Genomic DNA, 19077 nt, shown 5'->3' on the forward strand with positions numbered 1-19077 from the left:
ATTAGAATGTCATCCCCATTTGGAACTGATAATGGAGACTGATGTGACTGAGGACTCTCATTGTACAGTGCTGCAAATATGTTGGCACTATACATATAATCAACTTGAAATAAGTATTTACTACTGCAATATCCGTGTAGCTATAAAGATGTTTAATAATGATGAAAGAATATAGTTGCCATCAGGGCCGGGACAAAGTGATTTGGTGCCGTGCCCTAGGCAGATTAGGAAATCGACACTTCTTCATGTCCCTGAATCGATTAAAAGCCAACTTGCTCTCTAATGCAGTGGAACCTGACCTGCTTCTCCCTAAGGCTAACTTCCCATGGGCGAGTGCAATATCAGGCTGTGAATCATGGCCCGACATCGCGCTCACCAACATGTGAATTCTTCGCAGATGCGAGCCGTCTTTGTAACAAAACCGCCTTACATCACTTCCAGGTAGAAGGGATCCTCCACTGCGGCTGTCAGGATCGTGGAGCTTCTCCCATTATTCTCAATGGGGGATCTCGCATCGCGTGCACCTAGCAAGTGGTGCAATGCTGCTGCTGGCCCTATTGAAAACAATGGGCGCTGTGATGCGAGATCACACAGAAAGATAGAACATGCTGCGATTTGTTTCCTGCATCACGGTGCGGTGAGGGAAAACATTGCTCATGTGTATAACGCCACTCAAAAGAATGGGGTTCAAATTCATGCGTCTTGCAACGCACAAACTCACGCAATATTCTCGCCCATGTGAAGGCGGCCTAAAGGGTTCCAGCCTTGGGTTGCCCTTTTTGGGGCAGTTACTCCGCTTACTCATTTAGATTTTATAGTTTGGGACACTATAGGGTCCAGTAAGGGGTTTTTTTAAATATAATTTGATTACTAATAGAATTGAAATTTTAATTAAAGGAGACAGTAGCACTACTACACATTTACATTTTTGTCTACGCTAAAAAGCACACTAAAAAGGCACTTAAAATCTGCATGTATAAATGCATGCATTTTTCCATATGGCTCTCAAGTGAGTTTTTAGTGCATTTTTAACGCAGACAGAAACATAAATGTGTAATAGCACCATTATGAATCTGAAATTGGGTGGAAAACTTATAAAACCAATCCCCTTTCATATCTGCAGTGGCCTCTTAAAGGTTTAGATTTAGCCTAGATCGTTTTTGACGTCATACAGTATGTCAAATGTTATGCATTAAAAATGAAGATTAAAGGGTGCCTTGTGTGAGTCAGTCAACCGGAGCTTGTAATTTTCTTGCTGCCATTCCATAACCGAAAACTATAATGTGATATTAGCATAGTTTTTGTGAAAGCAATCAATTCTAATATGAGGTGTGTGTTACTATTGATTGTATTAATGAGCTGCTCTTTTGAAAGCCATTTAAAAATAAGCATTCTTCATGTTTAAAGCTGCACTGTGATTTAGCAGTCCTTGACGCACTTCTCATCACGATATTACAAAGCACTGACTAATGGATTATAGTAATGTGAATCAGGTCATTATATAGATCAAGTGTGTAACTACCAGGGTAGCAGGTATAGCAGCTGCTACGGAACCCAGTAGCTGAGGGCGCCTAACGTGACTCTTGAGAGCGAATTGGGTATGAGAGTTGGAGAACTGTTGATGGAAAACAGGTAGGTGCATTGAAAAAGGAAGACAAGGATGAAAGACTGGAAGTTCAGAAGAATGAGAGATATAGAAAAAAATATGGACAGCACTGAACGGCTTGGGCAAAGTGGGTAGATACAATGAATAGAGATGGTAGAAGGGACTTGTTATTTGCATAGCGACAACTTATTCTGCGGCGCTTTCAGGTAATTTTGTTTATTACCCCCCACCAAGCTGGTAATACATTTTACCAAGGCTGAGTTGACCTTGGGCCAGCTACCTGAACCATGCGACATTGAACCCACAACCTTCAGGTCGTGGGTGACAGCTTAGGACTATATTCTGCTGCCTTAACACTCTGCGCCACATTCTAGGCCCACTTAAAGTGGGGTCCCATACTGGTTTTGCTCTGGGGCCCCATGATTACTTATTATGATAAGTCATAGAATTAACAGTGGCATAGTTTAATACTGAGTTTCTTAACTTCGATTGCCAACTAACCCCAAGATGTCATGATTTGTAGATATGGTGTTGACAGAACGCCCGTTGCATCTTCTGAGGCACTGAAATAATTATGTCACCTGTGCAATACTAAGGATATCCCAAAAACATGACCTGTTGAGGACTGTTAAGGACTGGAGTTGAGAAGCACTGGTCTAGTACCTAAGATCAAAACCCCAAGGAGGTTGCTCCATGTCTTTAGAGGGTACTTACATGGTCTTCATGTTGTGCTTTACATGTACAGCAGGGCTGGTGAATAGGAAGTGTGCAGGCCAGACTTCACCTTATGGCCTAATTACTGTTGAGTAAACTGAACAGTAGACCCCTGTGCCAGGTGGAGCTTTGCTAATAGTTCAGTAAGAAACCCATACTTCTGGCAGTTTGTTTCTGCTAAACCAGACATTCTTAAAAGTCCCTAAAACTAGTATTGAAGACTGTCTAAGAGTGTGGTGGTGGTTCTTCAATGGATGTAGCTCATTGGTTACACTGGGGTCTACATGCTGGGGTCTTAGGTTTAAATCTAACCAAGGACAACATCTGCATGGAGTTTGTATGTTTTCTTTGTGTTTCTTCTTCTCGTCATCTGAGGAAGGTAGAAGCAGCTTGGTGGCTCAGTGGTTAGCACTTGGAGTGCCTTGCAGTGCTGGAATCCTAAGTTAAAGGGGTTGTCCCGCAAAAGCAAGTGGGGTAAAGCACTTCTGTATGGCCATATTAATGCACTTTGTAATATACATCGTGCATTAAATATTGGCCATACAGAAGTTATACACTTACCCCCTCCGGTGCTGGCGTCCGCGTCTCCATGGCGCCGACTGAAGCTGCCTTTTCCCTGGATTAGACGCACTTGCGCTGTCTGGTCTTCTGTTCTGTTGAATGGGGCCGCTCCGGCGTGCTCGCGCTGCACAGGTCTTCTGCGCATGCGCAGACCAGCTCTCCGGCGCGAGCACGCCGGAGCGGCCCCATTCAACAGAACAGAAGACCAGACAGCGCAAGCGCATCTAATGGAAGGAGAAGAAGGCTTCAGTCGGCGCCATGGAGACGGGGACGCCAGCACCGGAGGGGGTAAGTGTATAACTTCTGTATGGCTCATATTTAATGCACGATGTATATTACAAAGTGCATTAATATGGCCATACAGAAGTGCTTTACCCCACTTGTTTTCGCGGGACAACCCCTTTAAGTTATGAGCAAGGGCAACATCTGAACGGAGTTTTACAAGATGTTGTCCTTGATCAGATTTAAACCTAGGACTCCAGTACTGCAAGGCAACAGTTCTAACCATTGTACAACCACCAGCACAAGTAGATAATGTTGAATACCAGTTTTAGGGGGTTTACGAACGTCCAGTTAATTCAGACCGAACCAAACTTTTTTGATGAAATTCGTCAAACCACCTGAACTGAAATTTTGAAAAGTACTCATGTCTACTGCTAATATATGTCTCATGGCAAGAAAGTGCTAGAGATCTCTAAGTATCACTTGGGTAAGTATTACGTATAGCAGAATGGTACATGAATATTCTGGGCTGATTCTGGTAATAGTGACCCCCTTGTGGTGTTTCAACACATTTGCATCCATAGATTTTAGCATTTATCTGCAGATTGACGAGTGTGAGGGGGCCACATCAGTTGTAATCTTGGATTCAAAAACGGGTCCTTCACCTTGGCACTCAACCCTTTTATTTGTAGCTGCGAATCTGGGACCTTTGCACCCTTCTGCCACTTCTCTAATGCCTTTGAACACCAAAACAGGTTAGTTACAATACCTACCTGTGTATTACATTTTATGAGGTCTTTAATCCACTACATGGACCACATTAAAGTCAGAACCAAAACGTCTTTGCAATGTGCTGTCGCAGTAACTCTATGGTAGTAGTTAGAGCTCGGCATAGCCTTTCCCCAGCACAATTAATTATCTCACATAATTATATTTTATTGATGAGTAAAACATGATTACTGGTTGTAATTGTGGTTCCTAGTACAATGTTATATTTATTGCCTTGTTGCTGTTCCAGTTTAAACATATCAATGAAGGTTTTTAAAATCATATATAGTGAAAATTGTGATGACACAGTGCTCGCGGGACAAGCAGATCCTACTGATTATCAGCTCTTCTAGAATTGTACTAATTGAATTAAACCAAGAGACTTCTATCTTAGGCAATTAAAACAAACTGTACTGTTACTCCAGGGGCCTTACATTTCGGTCCTCTTTCCTGGTACTTTTGGACAACCGCGGCAAGGACAAAGGGTCAAAAGATACCTACTATATTTAAAATAGGCTTTTATAGTCTTAAGAAGATACATGTCTGCACTGCTAATGCCAACACGCTTAGCATGGGCTACAATGCAAAATCTCTAACTTGACCCCAACCTACCGCATGCCATTTCTAATACTATTGTCTTGCAAGATGGCAAAGGCAATAGGGCCAGAATTCGACCGCTACTTTTGCGCCACCTATAGCCAACCTCTGCTGATGCGGTTTTGTATGTTGAAATTAATTAATTTTGTATATATAAAATATTGGAAAATAGAAACTAGGGCAGTGTCATAAAACAATTATTGATCGGTCACCTCACTGAGAATGCTGGTGGTGTATCATCTATATGTGCCAGCAGCACTCCTGTACAATGACCCACAAGCGTAACTATAGAGGATGCAGGGGATGCGGTTGCACCCAGGCGCAGCAGCCTTAGGGGGCCCATAAGGCCTCTCTTCTCCATATAGGGAGCCCAGTACTATGAATAAAGCATTATAGTTGGTATGGTTGGGGGCCCTGTTACAGATTTTGCATTGGGGCCCAGGAGCTTCAAGTTATGCCTCTGCAATGAGAAGTAGGTTGATCTATCAGTTTCATCCACTTTTTTCCCCTGTGTTGGATGCAGCTAAACTCCCTCCCCCACCATCCGCCGGCATATATCAGTCGAATTCGGTCACCGATTTTGGTCGCGCAACGTTTTTATATACGGCTAAAAATCGGTCATCTGAATGAGTACATTGGAAACCAATGCTTCAGATGGTCCTGTTTTTTGGCAGACATATAAATTAGACTATTGCCTGCAGAAGAAAAGAGGAGAAATAAAAGTAAAATTAGTAATGATTGCGAGTTAAATGAAGAGAAAAGAATCAAACCCAAAGTAACTGTAATGCATTAAAAGAGATTCAGAATAGAAGACTCAGCCAGGACCTAAAGTAACTGTAATGCACTAGAAATAAAACTTTATACAAAAAGGAACTAAACAGTCCAGGAAATAGAAAGAAGCAGGAGGGCAAAGCATAGAGGACAGAAATGAATCCTGTGCCTAATTACTGTTAGAGAGACCGTTTTGTGTTCAGATAGAAAGTCTGTACTTCATGCCTGCATGGGTTCCAATGGTACCACGAATTGCTTAAAGGGGTTGTCCCGCGCCGAAACGTTTTTTGTTTTTTTTTCAACCCCCCCCCCTCCCCCCCGTTCGGCGCGAGACAACCCCGTTGCAGGGGTTAAAAAAGAACACCGCACAGCGCTTACCTGAATCCCCGTGCTCCGGTGACTTCTTACTTACCTGCTGAAGATGGCCGCCGGGATCTTCTCCCTCGGTGGACCGCAGGGCTTCTGTGCGGTCCATTGCCGATTCCAGCCTCCTGATTGGCTGGAATCGGCACGTGACGGGGCGGAGCTACACGGAGCCGGCATCCTGCACGAGCGGCCCCATTGAGAAAAGAAGAAGACCCGGACTGCGCAAGCGCGTCTAATTTGGCCATTAGGCGCCGAAAATTAGACGGGCTCCATGGAAACGAGGACGCTAGCAACAGAGCAGGTAAGTGAAAAACTTCTTGTAACTTCTGTATGGCTCATAATTAATGCACAATGTACATTACAAAGTGCATTAATATGGCCATACAGAAGTGTATAGACCCACTTGCTGCCGCGGGACAACCCCTTTAAGGAATAATATGCTTCAAAGTAAAGTAACTCTGAATTAGCACCAAGAAAGCTGAAGTCTGATGTTGCTGTTTAGAAATAAACTGTTCCCTGTTTTCACCTTTAATTCTGCCTCCTGGAGCTCCTTCCCACCATTTAACATCTGCACTGAGATACCACACTACACTTGTTGTTTTTTTTCCCAATTTTTGTGTTATTGTTTTGTCCAGCACAGGCCTTGGAATGTAAATGGACTGGCGTCACAAACTGACAATTAACATCATACCCTGTCCGACTTCGCGGGTAGCACCCAAAAGCTGAAAAGTTAATTTATTTTTTTTTTTTTTTCAACTCTGCACCGTCTTCCGCTAGTGAGGAAAGCAGCATAGCCACCGTGATCACCATCCTGGCTGCTCACTTTGCTACGGTCCGGCTGGTTGCACATGTATTACACTATAGTGAATTTCAGCATCAGATGGATGCTTTCTTAAGGTATAAAGGCAGTCCAATGCTGAAACATTCTGTAATGCAATAAATAAGTAAATGTACTCCATATACAGGATGATTCAAAAGTCAAGGCCACCAAAAATATCTTCTCAATGAAAAGATCATCCTGATGTTTGATAACAGAAGTTCACATGAGGTGGACAAGGCTTTCAATCAAGAACACCCAGGAAGATAGCCAGTAAGTGCCCGAACTATTAGAAAATGGATTCAGAAGTTCAGGGAAACTGGTAGTGTGCAGAACAATTCAAGAATTGGTCATCTGAGAACTGGTGGAAAATCTACCTATAAATCTTATATCCCATCACCCCCTTTCCATTGAAATTTCTTGGGCTGAATCCAAAATGGCTACCAACAAAATTGTCAACAGGCATCACCATGGTACCAAAAAGTTTCCCCACTCCCCATCTAAATGTTCTACAAAGTTCCTTACTTGTATCTATTTTCGTTTAGAAGATTGTTACGGCACTCTGCCCCCCGAGCGCCAGATGGGGTGCCCTGAACTTCCCGCACCCCACTGTCCCTGCCTACTTGCCTCGGCCCTGGCTAACCCCAGGCGGACAACTGGGCGGCGGTCCCTGTACTGGCTAGGGACCTGGCGACTACCACGATGGAACTAACTAACGGGGGACAGAGTGCCGACAGAAGAGGCAGGTGTATCACCGAAGGGACAAAATGTTTCAATAAAGACTTATGGAACACCCTGTGAACCCTCCATGTAGTTGGCAAACCCAGTTCGTAGGCGAGCGGGTTTACCACCCGTGTGATGACAAACGGACCCACGTAACGTGGCGCTAGCTTCAAGGATGGGACCCTCAATTTGAGATTTCTAGAAGACAGGTATACCTTCTGTCCCACCCTGTACGGTTCAGATACAGACAGACTCTTCCCACTACGCAACTGCATACGAGTCCCCGTTGCTTCCAAGTTTTTCTGTACCTCTTCCCATACTCCCCGAAGCGTATCTCTGGCGACATCCGCTGCCGGACAGACCGAAGGAGTAGGTATTGCTGTAAGGAAACGAGGATGCTGACCGTATACACAAAAGAATGGAGATACCCCAGTGGAAGAACAAGGGCGGTTGTTTAGTGCAAACTCTGCCAACGGCAGGAACTCTGCCCACTGATGAGCCTTTTCGCTAGCAAATAACCGTAAATATTGCACTAAATCTTGGTTCTTCCGCTCAGTCTGACCATTAGTTTGCGGGTGGAATGCTGACAAGAAGGAAAGCGACGTTCCCAGGTTTCTACAGAAGGCACGCCAAAACTGCGACACAAACTGAACCCCGCGATCAGATACAATATTTTGGGGAACCCCATGTAGACGAATTATTTCTGTTACAAAAATCTTGGCAAATTCTTTTGCCGAAGGTAGCTTCTTTAACGCCACAAAATGTGCCATCTTTGAGAACCAGTCGACCACCACTAAGATAGTAGTGCACATCTGGGATTCTGGTAGATCAGTGATAAAGTCTACCGATAACTGCGACCATGGACTGGAAGGAACCGGTAGCGGTCTCAGAGGACCCTCCGGAGGACGCCGTCGACTCTTGTTGCGAGCACAGACTGAGCATCCCCTAACGAAGTTGCGGATCTCCTGAGCCATGCCTGGCCACCAGAAGTGTCTGGAACAAAGATCCAGGGTCCCCTGAAACCCTGGATGCCCTGCGAGAACCGACGAGTGAGATTCGTCCATGACTCGAAGACGTAAGGTCTCTGGCACAAACCATCTGCCCTCCGGCACCTCCGAAGGAGCGACCTGCTGGGCATTCTGTAGTTGGGGGACGAAGTTAGACTCTACAGCTGCCACCACCACGCCAGGTGCCAAGATATTCTCGGGAGTCATAGTCTCACTTTCCGGCACCCCGAAACTCCGTGATAGGGCGTCCGCCTTCACGTTCTTCTCCCCTGGGATATATGTCACGACGAAATTAAACCTGGCGAAGAACAACGCCCACCTGGCTTGACGAGCTGTGAGTCTTTTAGCATTGGCGAGATATACCAGATTCTTATGATCAGTATACACGGTAATTGGGTGTCTAGCACCCTCAAGAAAGTGTCGCCACTCTTCCAAAGCCCATTTGATAGCCAGTAATTTACGGTTACCTACGTCGTAGTTGCGTTCTGCTGAATTAAACTTCCGCGAGAAGAACGCGCATGGGCTATACTCAGATCTCCCACTGACCTCCTGTGACAATACTGCTCCTGTCCCCACCTCAGACGCATCTACCTCAATGAAAGAAGGTAGTCGTGCGTCCGGCTGTATTAGCATCGGGGCAGTCGTAAATGCCCTCTTTAGCTGACTAAAGGCCTCAAGGGCTGCCGGCGACCATTTTACCAAGTCGGCCCCCTTCTTAGTCAGGTCGGTCAGGGGTTGAGCAATAACAGTAGTTTCTAATGAATTTGCAGTAAAAATTTGCAAAACCTAAAAACTGCTGGAGAGCCTTAAGGTTGTCTGGTCTGACCCAATGGGAGATTGCAGCTACTTTATCAGACTCCATCTGAATCTCCGTGGGTGAAATCACATAACCAAGGAAAGATACTTTTTTAGAACCAAAAGTACATTTCTCGGACTTGACAAAAAGTTGGTACTCGCGCAAATGGGTCAGAACAAACCTCAGGTGCTGCACATGTGTATCCCAGTCAGGAGAATACACCAGAATGTCGTCAAGATAGATGACCATAAATACCCCCAGGAAGTCGTGAAAGACAGCGTTCATAAACCCCTGAAACACAGCGGGAACGTTACAAAGTCCAAACGGCATGACCAGACATTCAAAGTGTCCTAACGGGGTGTTGAACGCCATTTTCCATTCATCTCCCTCTCTAATCCGAATTGTAAGCCCCCTGCAAGTCCAGTTTGGAGAACCAGTGGGCCCCTCCCACCTGATTCAACAAGTCAGGAATTAGGGGCAAGGAGCACTGGTTCTTCACTGTTATTTTATTCAAGGCCCGATAATCCACACAAGGCCTTAGTGTCCCGTCCTTCTTCTCTACAAAAAAGAGACCTGCCCCAGCAGGAGACCTGGACGGCCGGATATGTCGGTTGGCTAGAGCCTCTGAGATATAGGACTTGAGGGCTTCATGCTCACGGCCTGACAAATTGAAAATGGCTCCCTTAGGGATGGGACTGTCGGGAATCAGATCAATACCACAGTCCCACTCCCTATGAGGAGGCAGAGCCTTAGACAGTTCTCTGGAGAATACATCCTGAAAGTCTGACAAATACTCCGGAATGAGCACAGTATCTGCGGAGCACACAGCTATGGTAGACAGGTGATTATGACAGGATGATCCCCAATGAGTCAATTCCCGGGTGGACCAATCAAATTGGGGGTTGTGCAGTGCCAACCAGGGCATACCAAGCACCACATCAACCGACATTTTTTCCATAACCAGGAAAGACAGTTCTTCCGAGTGGAGAACCCCCACCGTGAACTGTAATCCTGGGGTCCTCCATCGTACCAGGCCTGTAGAGAGTGGGGTAGCATCAATACTGGTAAAATGAATTGGCGTCTCCAGCGCCACAAATTCTGCGATCAAAGGTTTAACGAAACTCATGCTTATCAGGTTAGCGGCTGCTCCGGAATCAATAAACGCCTTCCCGGGTCGGGAAAAATTCCGGAATCTAACCGGACAAGGTACCAACAGTTTAGGAAGTACCTGAAGTCCTAGGCGATCCTCCCTACAATCGCCTAGGACTCGGAGCTCTTCCGCCGGTTCGGACTGTGAGCGCTGAAGCCTCAGGGGGCAGGTGATCACCCGATGTCCAGCTTTCCCGCAGTAGAAGCAGAGATGATGCACCAAACGAATCCGGCGTCGCTCTTTGGGGTCCAGCGGGTCCACCTCCATTGGCAGAGACAGGTACGGAAGAAGAGGGAACAGGACAAATGACCTCCCTGACCCTACGGGCCTGTCTATCCTGCTTCCTAGACCTGAGCCTCCTATCTGCCTTCACCGCTAGCTCCATGGCCTCCCTTAAGGACCCGGGAACGGGATGGGAAATCAGCAGGTCTTTTACCGCATCCGAGAGACCCTGCAAAAAGACGTCCTTCAGAGCACTATCGTTCCATGCAGTATCCCCTGCATAGCGTCTGAAGTTGGAGCAATAATCCTCCACACAAAGCGACCCCTGGTGCAACGCCAGCAACCGCGAAACCGCCAACCCCGCTCGGTCTGGTTCGTCGAAGATACCCCCGAGTTCCTGAAAAAATGAGTCCACGGACTGCAGGCAGGAGGAACCCTCGGGGATGGAAAAGGCCCATGTCTGGGCAGAGCCCCGCAGCAGGGACATTATCAGCCCGACCCTCTGAGCCTCCGACCCGGAAGAACGGGGACGCATCCGAAAAAACAGGCGACACGCTTGTCGGAAAACAAAAAACATATTCCTCTCTCCAGAAAATACCTCGGGAAGAGGGCACTTGGGTTCGGGGCTGGTTGAGGCATCCGGCCCCTGTGACACTTCCCGCTGCTCCTGGGCCGCCATGCGGGCGGATAAATCCTGGATCACAGGCCCCAGGGCCTGCAGCTGGTTCGTGATTGCCTCCATGACAAACAGTTTTAAAGGGCCAGTTATTATGTTACGGCACTCTGCCCCCCGAGCGCCAGATGGGGTGCCCTGAACTTCCCGCACCCCACTGTCCCTGCCTACTTGCCTCGGCCCTGGCTAACCCCAGGCGGACAACTGGGCGGCGGTCCCTGTACTGGCTAGGGACCTGGCGACTACCACGATGGAACTAACTAGCGGGGGACAGAGTGCCGACAGAAGAGGCAGGTGTAACAGACCAACAAAACTTACTAGGTAAATCAAGGCTGGAGGTGGAGCTCACAGACAAACGCAAGGATACTGACAAGCAACTAGGGCAGACTGGAACAGACCTGACTAGAGGCTAGCAGAACCAATAACTGGCAGTGAGCTCAGGTCACTGCCAGCCTTTTAACTTCAAGCCCCCACCCGGGGGCGGAGAGTGGGAGGAGCCGACTCTCCCACTGTGCATAAGGAAGGTGGGGGAGAGCGGGCGGCACCCTACGGGCGGACACGCCCATGCCGCCGCACGCTGACTGCCCCACGCCGCCGGGAGAGCCCCGACTGCAGAGCTCCGGGACGCCGGAGCCGACATCAGAGCGGTGCGCGCCAGTCGCAGGACCCAGCGCCGCCCTGCATGGTAACAAAGATATTCTGGATTTCCCTGAGATTTGGATCACACTGTACACCTATACTAATGCCCTTGGTCCTCTTCATCTTGCCTCGACCTGCCAACAAAATGGACCTGTTTCTTCCTTCTCCTAAGTCTGTTGAGTGAAGTTGGGCTCATACTTTTTTTTTTATTAATAATTCCCCCTCCCCAATGTACAAATACAAGCATTTATAGCAGTATCAACTTGAGATTCTGTTAAAAAATCTGGTGGAGGTCTGAATGCTGGTATCAAAAATTTAGTTGGTTGTCTTTACCCATGGCAGGGACATGGATTCATATGCATGATCACAAGCAAAAATACTGACCCTCCACAATAAGGCTGTTTAGCATAGCCAATCCTTCAAAGACACCGATTCTCCTTGCGGAGTTCCAACCAGCATACCTAGACTTTTATATTTAGTCCATAGTCATAAAACTTTGTGATGTGAATGCTAATTTAGTCCTTTGACACTTGGGACAACCATAGCTTCTTACTCATACAGTATGACTATGCTCTCAGTGTTTAACACTCAACCTATCCATTGGCTCAGAGGTCAGTCCGAAAACGTCTATAGCTAAGCAATGAAGCTCATCTGCAGTAACAGAACAAAACAGTAGTAATATGTCGGTGATAAAAAAAAATGTTACAATTTCGTAGACGTGCTTACATTTTTTATTCCAGCAGATTATCATAATTGTTACATTCACAGTGTATAAAAGCAATGATGCAAGGATTTCCCATAAAGAGCAATGCAAGCGTTGACTCAGAAAATCTGAATATCAAAAAACTGAACATTTTTGAAAAAGTGTCTGCCTAGCATTATTTTTGTGTGCAAACACCATGTTATCCACCGCTGGGGGCAAGTAGGAGCATTACAAGTGGTGGCAAGCAGTGGTCCATGGCACGTATCCCAAGACTCATTGATTGCATGAAGCGGACCACCAGATTACAAATTTCTCCACCACCTAGGAGAACACTCTCCACAATGTAGCACCAAGTCAATTACTGCAGAGATGATTTTCTTGCTACGAAAAGCTGATTATCATTGCAAATCTTCCAAAGCTTTGTACCCATCAATATGAAACAGTGTAAAAGGCATAAAGAAATCCCACAATTATGTATTTATTCCTATCTGCTAATCTGCGTATTAATCTTTTCATTCCCCATTACTGCGATCGTTGTCTCTGAACACCTTCATCCGTTCGTCTGATAGAACATATGGGATCTAGCTTTGATATTTGGAACCTCCCCTTGCTAAAGTAATTGCTGTGACCTGTTCTACGTTCATCCAAAGGCAACAAGATCCGCCGCTGCTCATGCCTGATTCATTATTTCATGCTGGTGAGTTATTGAAGCCTGGGCTGGGTAAGAGTAGATAACATTATGACGCACAAGCTCATCTGCATATAAATTGAGCTAATCAGAAATGCAAATTGCAATCATGGAAAGATGTGAAAGGCGACCATAATTGTATGAATGTGACAAGAGCTTAGTTCAAATATTGTCATTGTTCCTCTTTACAGCAACTAAAAATTATTTGCATTAGCGACTTAGATAAGAAACAAAATACAGATTTTATTTTAGCTTAACGTAAGCCTAATTGGAAACCGTCAGATGGAAATTTTTGTACATTTTATGTATTGTTTCAGGGTTTTTTTTCTGTATTTTTAAATTATATTTACAATATTTTATCCATTGCCGGTTTTGTACAATTCCTTTTTAGACCGAGGGTTTTCAGACTGATTGCAAAAAATGGGCCTACAGCGGGAAGCTCCTGCAATCAGTTGCTATTGGTGGGGGGACTGTTATATATAGGTCCATTTTCACTGCAGGAGCCCCTATTGAAATCAGCAGGAGTGGATTGGTTTCAATGGACGAGAATGTTCCACCAAATGTAGGATTCACCATTTATTCAGCTTCTGAGTCTACCTAATTTCGAGAGGGGTATGATGCCCCCAAAAAGCATATGTAAAAAGTGCAATCTATTAGAGACAACTGCTTAAGAGGTGATTTATAAAAATATACAAAACATACGTATCATTTTTCATTCTGAAATAGTAAAGGGCAAAAAGAGATATAATATGCTTTGTTGCTCCATGCCATTGTCAGGCATAGATAAACTGCAGCAGAGGTTTATGGGTAACGGCATACAAATACGCACAAACAACATGTCAATTTATTACTCCCTATCTAGTTTGTTTTGGTAGCTTTCATTTTTTTTCACTGCATAGTTAAATTTGTATTTTTCTAAATGTTGCTAAACATCCAGTGAATCAAGACAGCCATCTAGTGTCCTACCTCGGGATCTTGAAGAGCGCTTTCACTGGATGCATTGAAGACAAAGGCGGATCTCCGTCTGCCAGCTCAATGGCTGTAATCCCAAGAGACCAAACATCACAGCGGACATCATAGGAGTAATCATACTGCTGCTCACAAGCGATGACCTATAGAAAAAAAATCACCACCAGACGAGGTCAATGCTAAATGATAGAAAGCCCTAATAAATGATATTTTTGTTTGGTCTTTAATAATGTAATAAAGTGATAATAAAGTAATATTTCTGCTAAGCATTAGGCTGATATGATTATGGATTTAGGTTACATTTTTAATAGTTTCTTTGTTTAGATTTTTCCTGTTGGCTCATGATGGCTTGGGCATGGCCATAGGGCATGCAGAGGTTGCAATCACATCCGGGCCATGGTGCCTGAGAGGGCCTGATCCTCTGCTCAGGAACCCTCTTCTATTAAGCAGGGCAGAAACTTGCATCTAGTTCGAAGAACTCATAGTAGCCATGTTTCTACATGGACACCAAGGGGAATCCATTAAATAAAGAACAGGGCAATGATCATGGGTTCAAGAAGGAACCTTTAAAACCTGAATTGTTGACTATCACATGCAATTGACTGCTGTGTGACACTATGCTCATCGCCATCACCTACTTTTCATAAAACTATAATTGTCAGTAGTCATTCATAGGTGCTACTCAGGAGAGGTCTAAGTGGCAAAGTAATTGCCCAAGCCCCCTGAACTGTACCTCCAGGAGCAACCTGAGGGTGAAACATAAAAGCGTTCACAGCCGTGGACTACCAGGACCTTACAATTAACACCTTTTCTACCCTAGACCACTAGGGACATTACTTTTAACTTCTACACTTTAGACACTGTATGGCAGTATAAATTGTACATTGAATGGCCGTATTGTGTAGGAAATATATGGCAGTGTAATGTAGGCACTATATGGTAGTATGATTTTCGATAATCTCTGTAGTTATTTTTAAAGGGGTTTTCAAAGTAAAAACTATCCTAAGGATGGGTCGTCAATAGTTAATTGCAGCGACCGGTCGCTTAGGATCCCTGGCGATCAGCTGATTGCCAGTTCACTATCAGTGTAGTAAGGCTGGATGTTTGTCATTGGAGACACAATACCTGTCCGCACATACCTGTCATATTTTCTTCTTTTCTGTACTGCGGATGGTCCGCATGGCACGCCATCAGATATGCGCAGTACAGATTTCTTTTAAACCCTTGCATTTCCTGCATCATCGCCTAGCGATGAAGCGGAATCCGTGACCCTTCTGCAATGTCAATTGCGGAAGGACCGTGAGTCGGACGGCTTCCATTGACTTTAAAGGAAGCCGTCTGTGCAGAGCCCGCACAAAAATAGAACACAATGCGATTTTTCCTCTGAAATCGCAATTAGTTTTTCGCTCCTGTGCAGGAAAAAGTGTTTTTCAATAGCATATTATGGGCGGTATTTGTGACACCCGTTCCGGATTCCACAATGCAAATATGCCCGGGTGCGGCCTGCCTAAATTACATGGGATTACAAATCATAATTCAGTAAGACATGTAGAGACTGATTTTAAAGCATGCATGTTGTATGGCGTTTCCATATTTTTGTCCACCCCCTGTATATACAGTAGAACTGTTTTTTCAGCCTTCACAATTGTTGCCGCTAGCTTCTGCTTTTATTTGTCATGCCGGAAATATCTCAGAAGGAGTTGCTTATATAAAAAAGTCCCCTAGGTGCAGCTTATTTCATGCAGAGAGTACTTTGCTTTCTACGTAGTCTGAATACAAGTCCTCCCCCAGCGCCGCCGCTCTTCTGTTCCCTTTTATTTGATACATTAAAAAGGCAGTGATTAAATTCAAGTCAGATGGAAACTGGAGGGACGTAGAGGACATTCCAGAGGGGAGAGTAAAATGCATTGGTATTTTGAAGCCTTCGTTCATGGGTGCAATGACAAGGAAACACAAGTGCCATCATTCCTTCTGCGCAGACATTGTTATGGGTGACACACACCTGATTTACATTTTAATGATCTCCATGATGGAATGAATATTTGTAAAACTATAGAAACGATAAGACAGAGCCATCGCTATTTGTAGGGTACACAAATGAGAAAATTGTAACTACTGCATGGAACAAGGTCTTTGGATATTTGACTGTTTTTGGTAATATAGTTCTATAAATTGTATGAATGTTTGATCATAAGGATAAACTACTGTGCAAGGGTGTACTTAAAAATGATAGAGAACTCTGATATAATGCAATTCTTACTGACTGCAGCCACCACTAGGGGGAGCTAATTTATGCAGCTACAGTAGCATAGGGGCTGTATAAATCTGTATGTAGAGAGCTCCCCCTACTGGACACTGCAGATAGTTGCTGGGAGAGGCACAATGTCATGGCACACTGCCGTTGCCCACCTCACTTGCTGCTTAGGCCGCACCCAGGCATCACCATCATCCAGGCAGTGCACACCGTAGTCTTTCTTCTGCTGGCGCTCTGGTGTCTGCCCATAGTGCTCATGCAGGCTCCTGTCGACTCTTTTAAATGGCCAGCGTGTGCTCCCTACACCTGTTCCCTTCCAATCTTTCCACACCCAGGAGTGGATACCTAAGGCCGTATGCACACGGGCGGGTTGAATTCGGCATGTGGGAGCCTGCAGCGGAAAGCGACCCTGTGCCCAGCTGGCATCTACGTGTATTTTCTTTTTCCTCTTTTCTGTACTGCAGATAGGCCGCACGGCTCGCCGTTGGACATGCGCAGTACAGATTTTTTTGTTTTCAAACTTCTGCTTCTCTTGCGGAATTTAGACATTGCGGATGGGCCACGGGTCAGACGGCTTCCATTGACCTTAATGGAAGCATCCGTGCAGAATCCGCAGCAAATTGAGCTTGCTGCGATTTTTCATCTGCGAACAAAAACTGTAATTGTTTTCCGTCCATGTGCATGAAGAATCACTTTTGCATATGCTATGGGCGGTTTTTGCTGCGGAATCCTGAGACGGTCGCCAGCTCTGGATTCCGCAATTCAAATCCGCCCGTGTGCATTCACCCTAGGCAATTGGTTTCTGTCTATTATGACAAAGCTACTGTCACATGTGGCAACTGCCGAAAGCTGAAGTGCTTGACAGCCATCCCAGCAATGATCGCTCCTGTGCTTTTATACCACAGAAGGATAATCACTCTGTGAATTGGGGCAGAGCGTGCGGGAGATTGTTCCACCTGCCAGCCTCCATTCACAATAAACAATGAATGAGAATGACTGAACGATCGGTATTTAAACCGAATGATTAGCGAATGAGCCAACAATAATTTTCATGCCTGCATGAAATAAATGATAAGCAAACGAATATTGTTCATTGTACAATCGTTGGCCGTGTTCACACTGAACGATTGTTCAAATTTGAATGATACAGCAATTTTGTTTCACTGATAATCAATCCATGTAAAAGCACCTAAAGCCAATCCGATGTCTTTCTTCGCTGCCCCCTCTCCTCCTGATTCTGGTTAGCAAACACTTTGGAATTGCAGCTGCATCCCCCACCTCCTCCTCCGTCTTCTATTTAGCGCTTTATGCTGCTATAATTTATTTGTGAGGCCATTTCCCATCTATCAGGAGAGCACAGGAGGAGTGGCATATTTCACAACTATGTACCATACACTGGAGCGGCAGACACCGCTCCACCTTAACTCTTTCTTAGTGGAATGAGGAGCATGATACCTGATATATGGGGTTCCCAAAAGTAGAAGGGTCAACTATCACATCTTTGTGGCATATCTATACATCAGAAAGAAGTGGCGCTTATTGTCATCTGTACCTTCCAAGCATGTACTGACGAGTGGGGTACGCAGAGAAGCACACCACAGGGCATTTCTCTAGGCGTTCAATCTATGGAAGAACCTGAAAACCGGCACCTATTAAAGCGACCATCCGGCCTGGAGAAACAAATATGGTGACATCAGCTTCTCCAACTACCTGATGCACATGATTAGTGTAAGACACTACACCTGCTTTGATTAACCAGTACTGCTCACAAGATCAGCATTCGCCAGTCAGAGCAGCATGTAGTGTCTTAGGGCATTTTCATACGGGCATACTTGCGTACGCAAATTTTGTGCACGCAATACGCAGAGAATAGAACACATGGATTACTTTGGGATCATGCACATTTCCTTTTTTGCACACGCATTTCGCATGCGTAAAAATAAACGCAGCATGCTCACGTTTGCGCACCATAGGTTCCCATAGAAGTCTATGGTTGGGTACACAAATGTGTGCACAATATGCAAGGAGATGTGCAGTACGTTGTGCAATTACATGGGAAGGAGAACACATCTGGAACTCATTAAACTAGACAGTCATTTAAATCGGGAAGTCATTGTGTCCGATGCGCAAAAAACCATGCCCTGCAGGCGCAAAGAGTACAGTGCAATACACTTGTTCATAGTGCGAATACGTTGCGCTGAGTCACCCCCTGTTGCGAATACCTGTGAAGCTTTGTATAGAATTGCTTAGTGAACGCCATTCTATACCACGAAAAAAAAATGTATTCTGATGTACATCAGCTAAACACAGGACAAAAGGACACTCTTTTTTTGCCCGGCATCAAGTGAATGGAGCACTCTGGATATATTTCGTTTATACGCCAGGGTGTATTTTCCGAACGTAGGGCTAAACTTCCCGTTAACATAGCCTTATGTATACAGTACTGGAATCTTCTAGCACAATTACGTCACTTTTTATATAAGCTCCAGTGATTACCCATCGTATGTAATGGGATGTTTAAATGGCAATGGACCGCATGTACGATCAACCAATCATCGGCGCTAATTTTAGATAAATAGTGAATAAAAGTAAACAGCCCGAAAGCTATTAACCTGAATGTGACCTTGAATCCCCTGGTGCCGTCCACGGACTTCTGAATTAGGTCTGATGAGTGGCAGGAGAAAACTCCATAATGTGCTACAATTATCCACTTGCAACATAATCTGATGCACTGAGCACACGCCGTGTTAAAAGAATACTCCGAGGGGAATGCTGAAGGGAAATAGGGCAGCGATGAACTCCGGAGGCTACAGTTATACAGCACATCAGAA

At 45.2% G+C, this 19077-nt stretch overlaps 1 protein-coding gene across 1 annotated transcript in view; it reads right to left on the minus strand.

The window, feature by feature from the left end:
* Positions 1–19077, minus strand: part of MYO3B (myosin IIIB) — a 449841-nt gene that overhangs the window by 359417 nt on the left and 71347 nt on the right. The window contains exon 6 of the mRNA XM_066575886.1: positions 13990–14135. Within this exon, the coding sequence (XP_066431983.1) occupies positions 13990–14135 (146 nt within the window). The remainder of the gene's footprint in view (positions 1–13989; positions 14136–19077) is intronic.

This window comes from Eleutherodactylus coqui, chromosome 8 (assembly GCF_035609145.1).
Source record: "Eleutherodactylus coqui strain aEleCoq1 chromosome 8, aEleCoq1.hap1, whole genome shotgun sequence".
Lineage (NCBI taxonomy): Eukaryota > Metazoa > Chordata > Amphibia > Anura > Eleutherodactylidae > Eleutherodactylus > Eleutherodactylus coqui.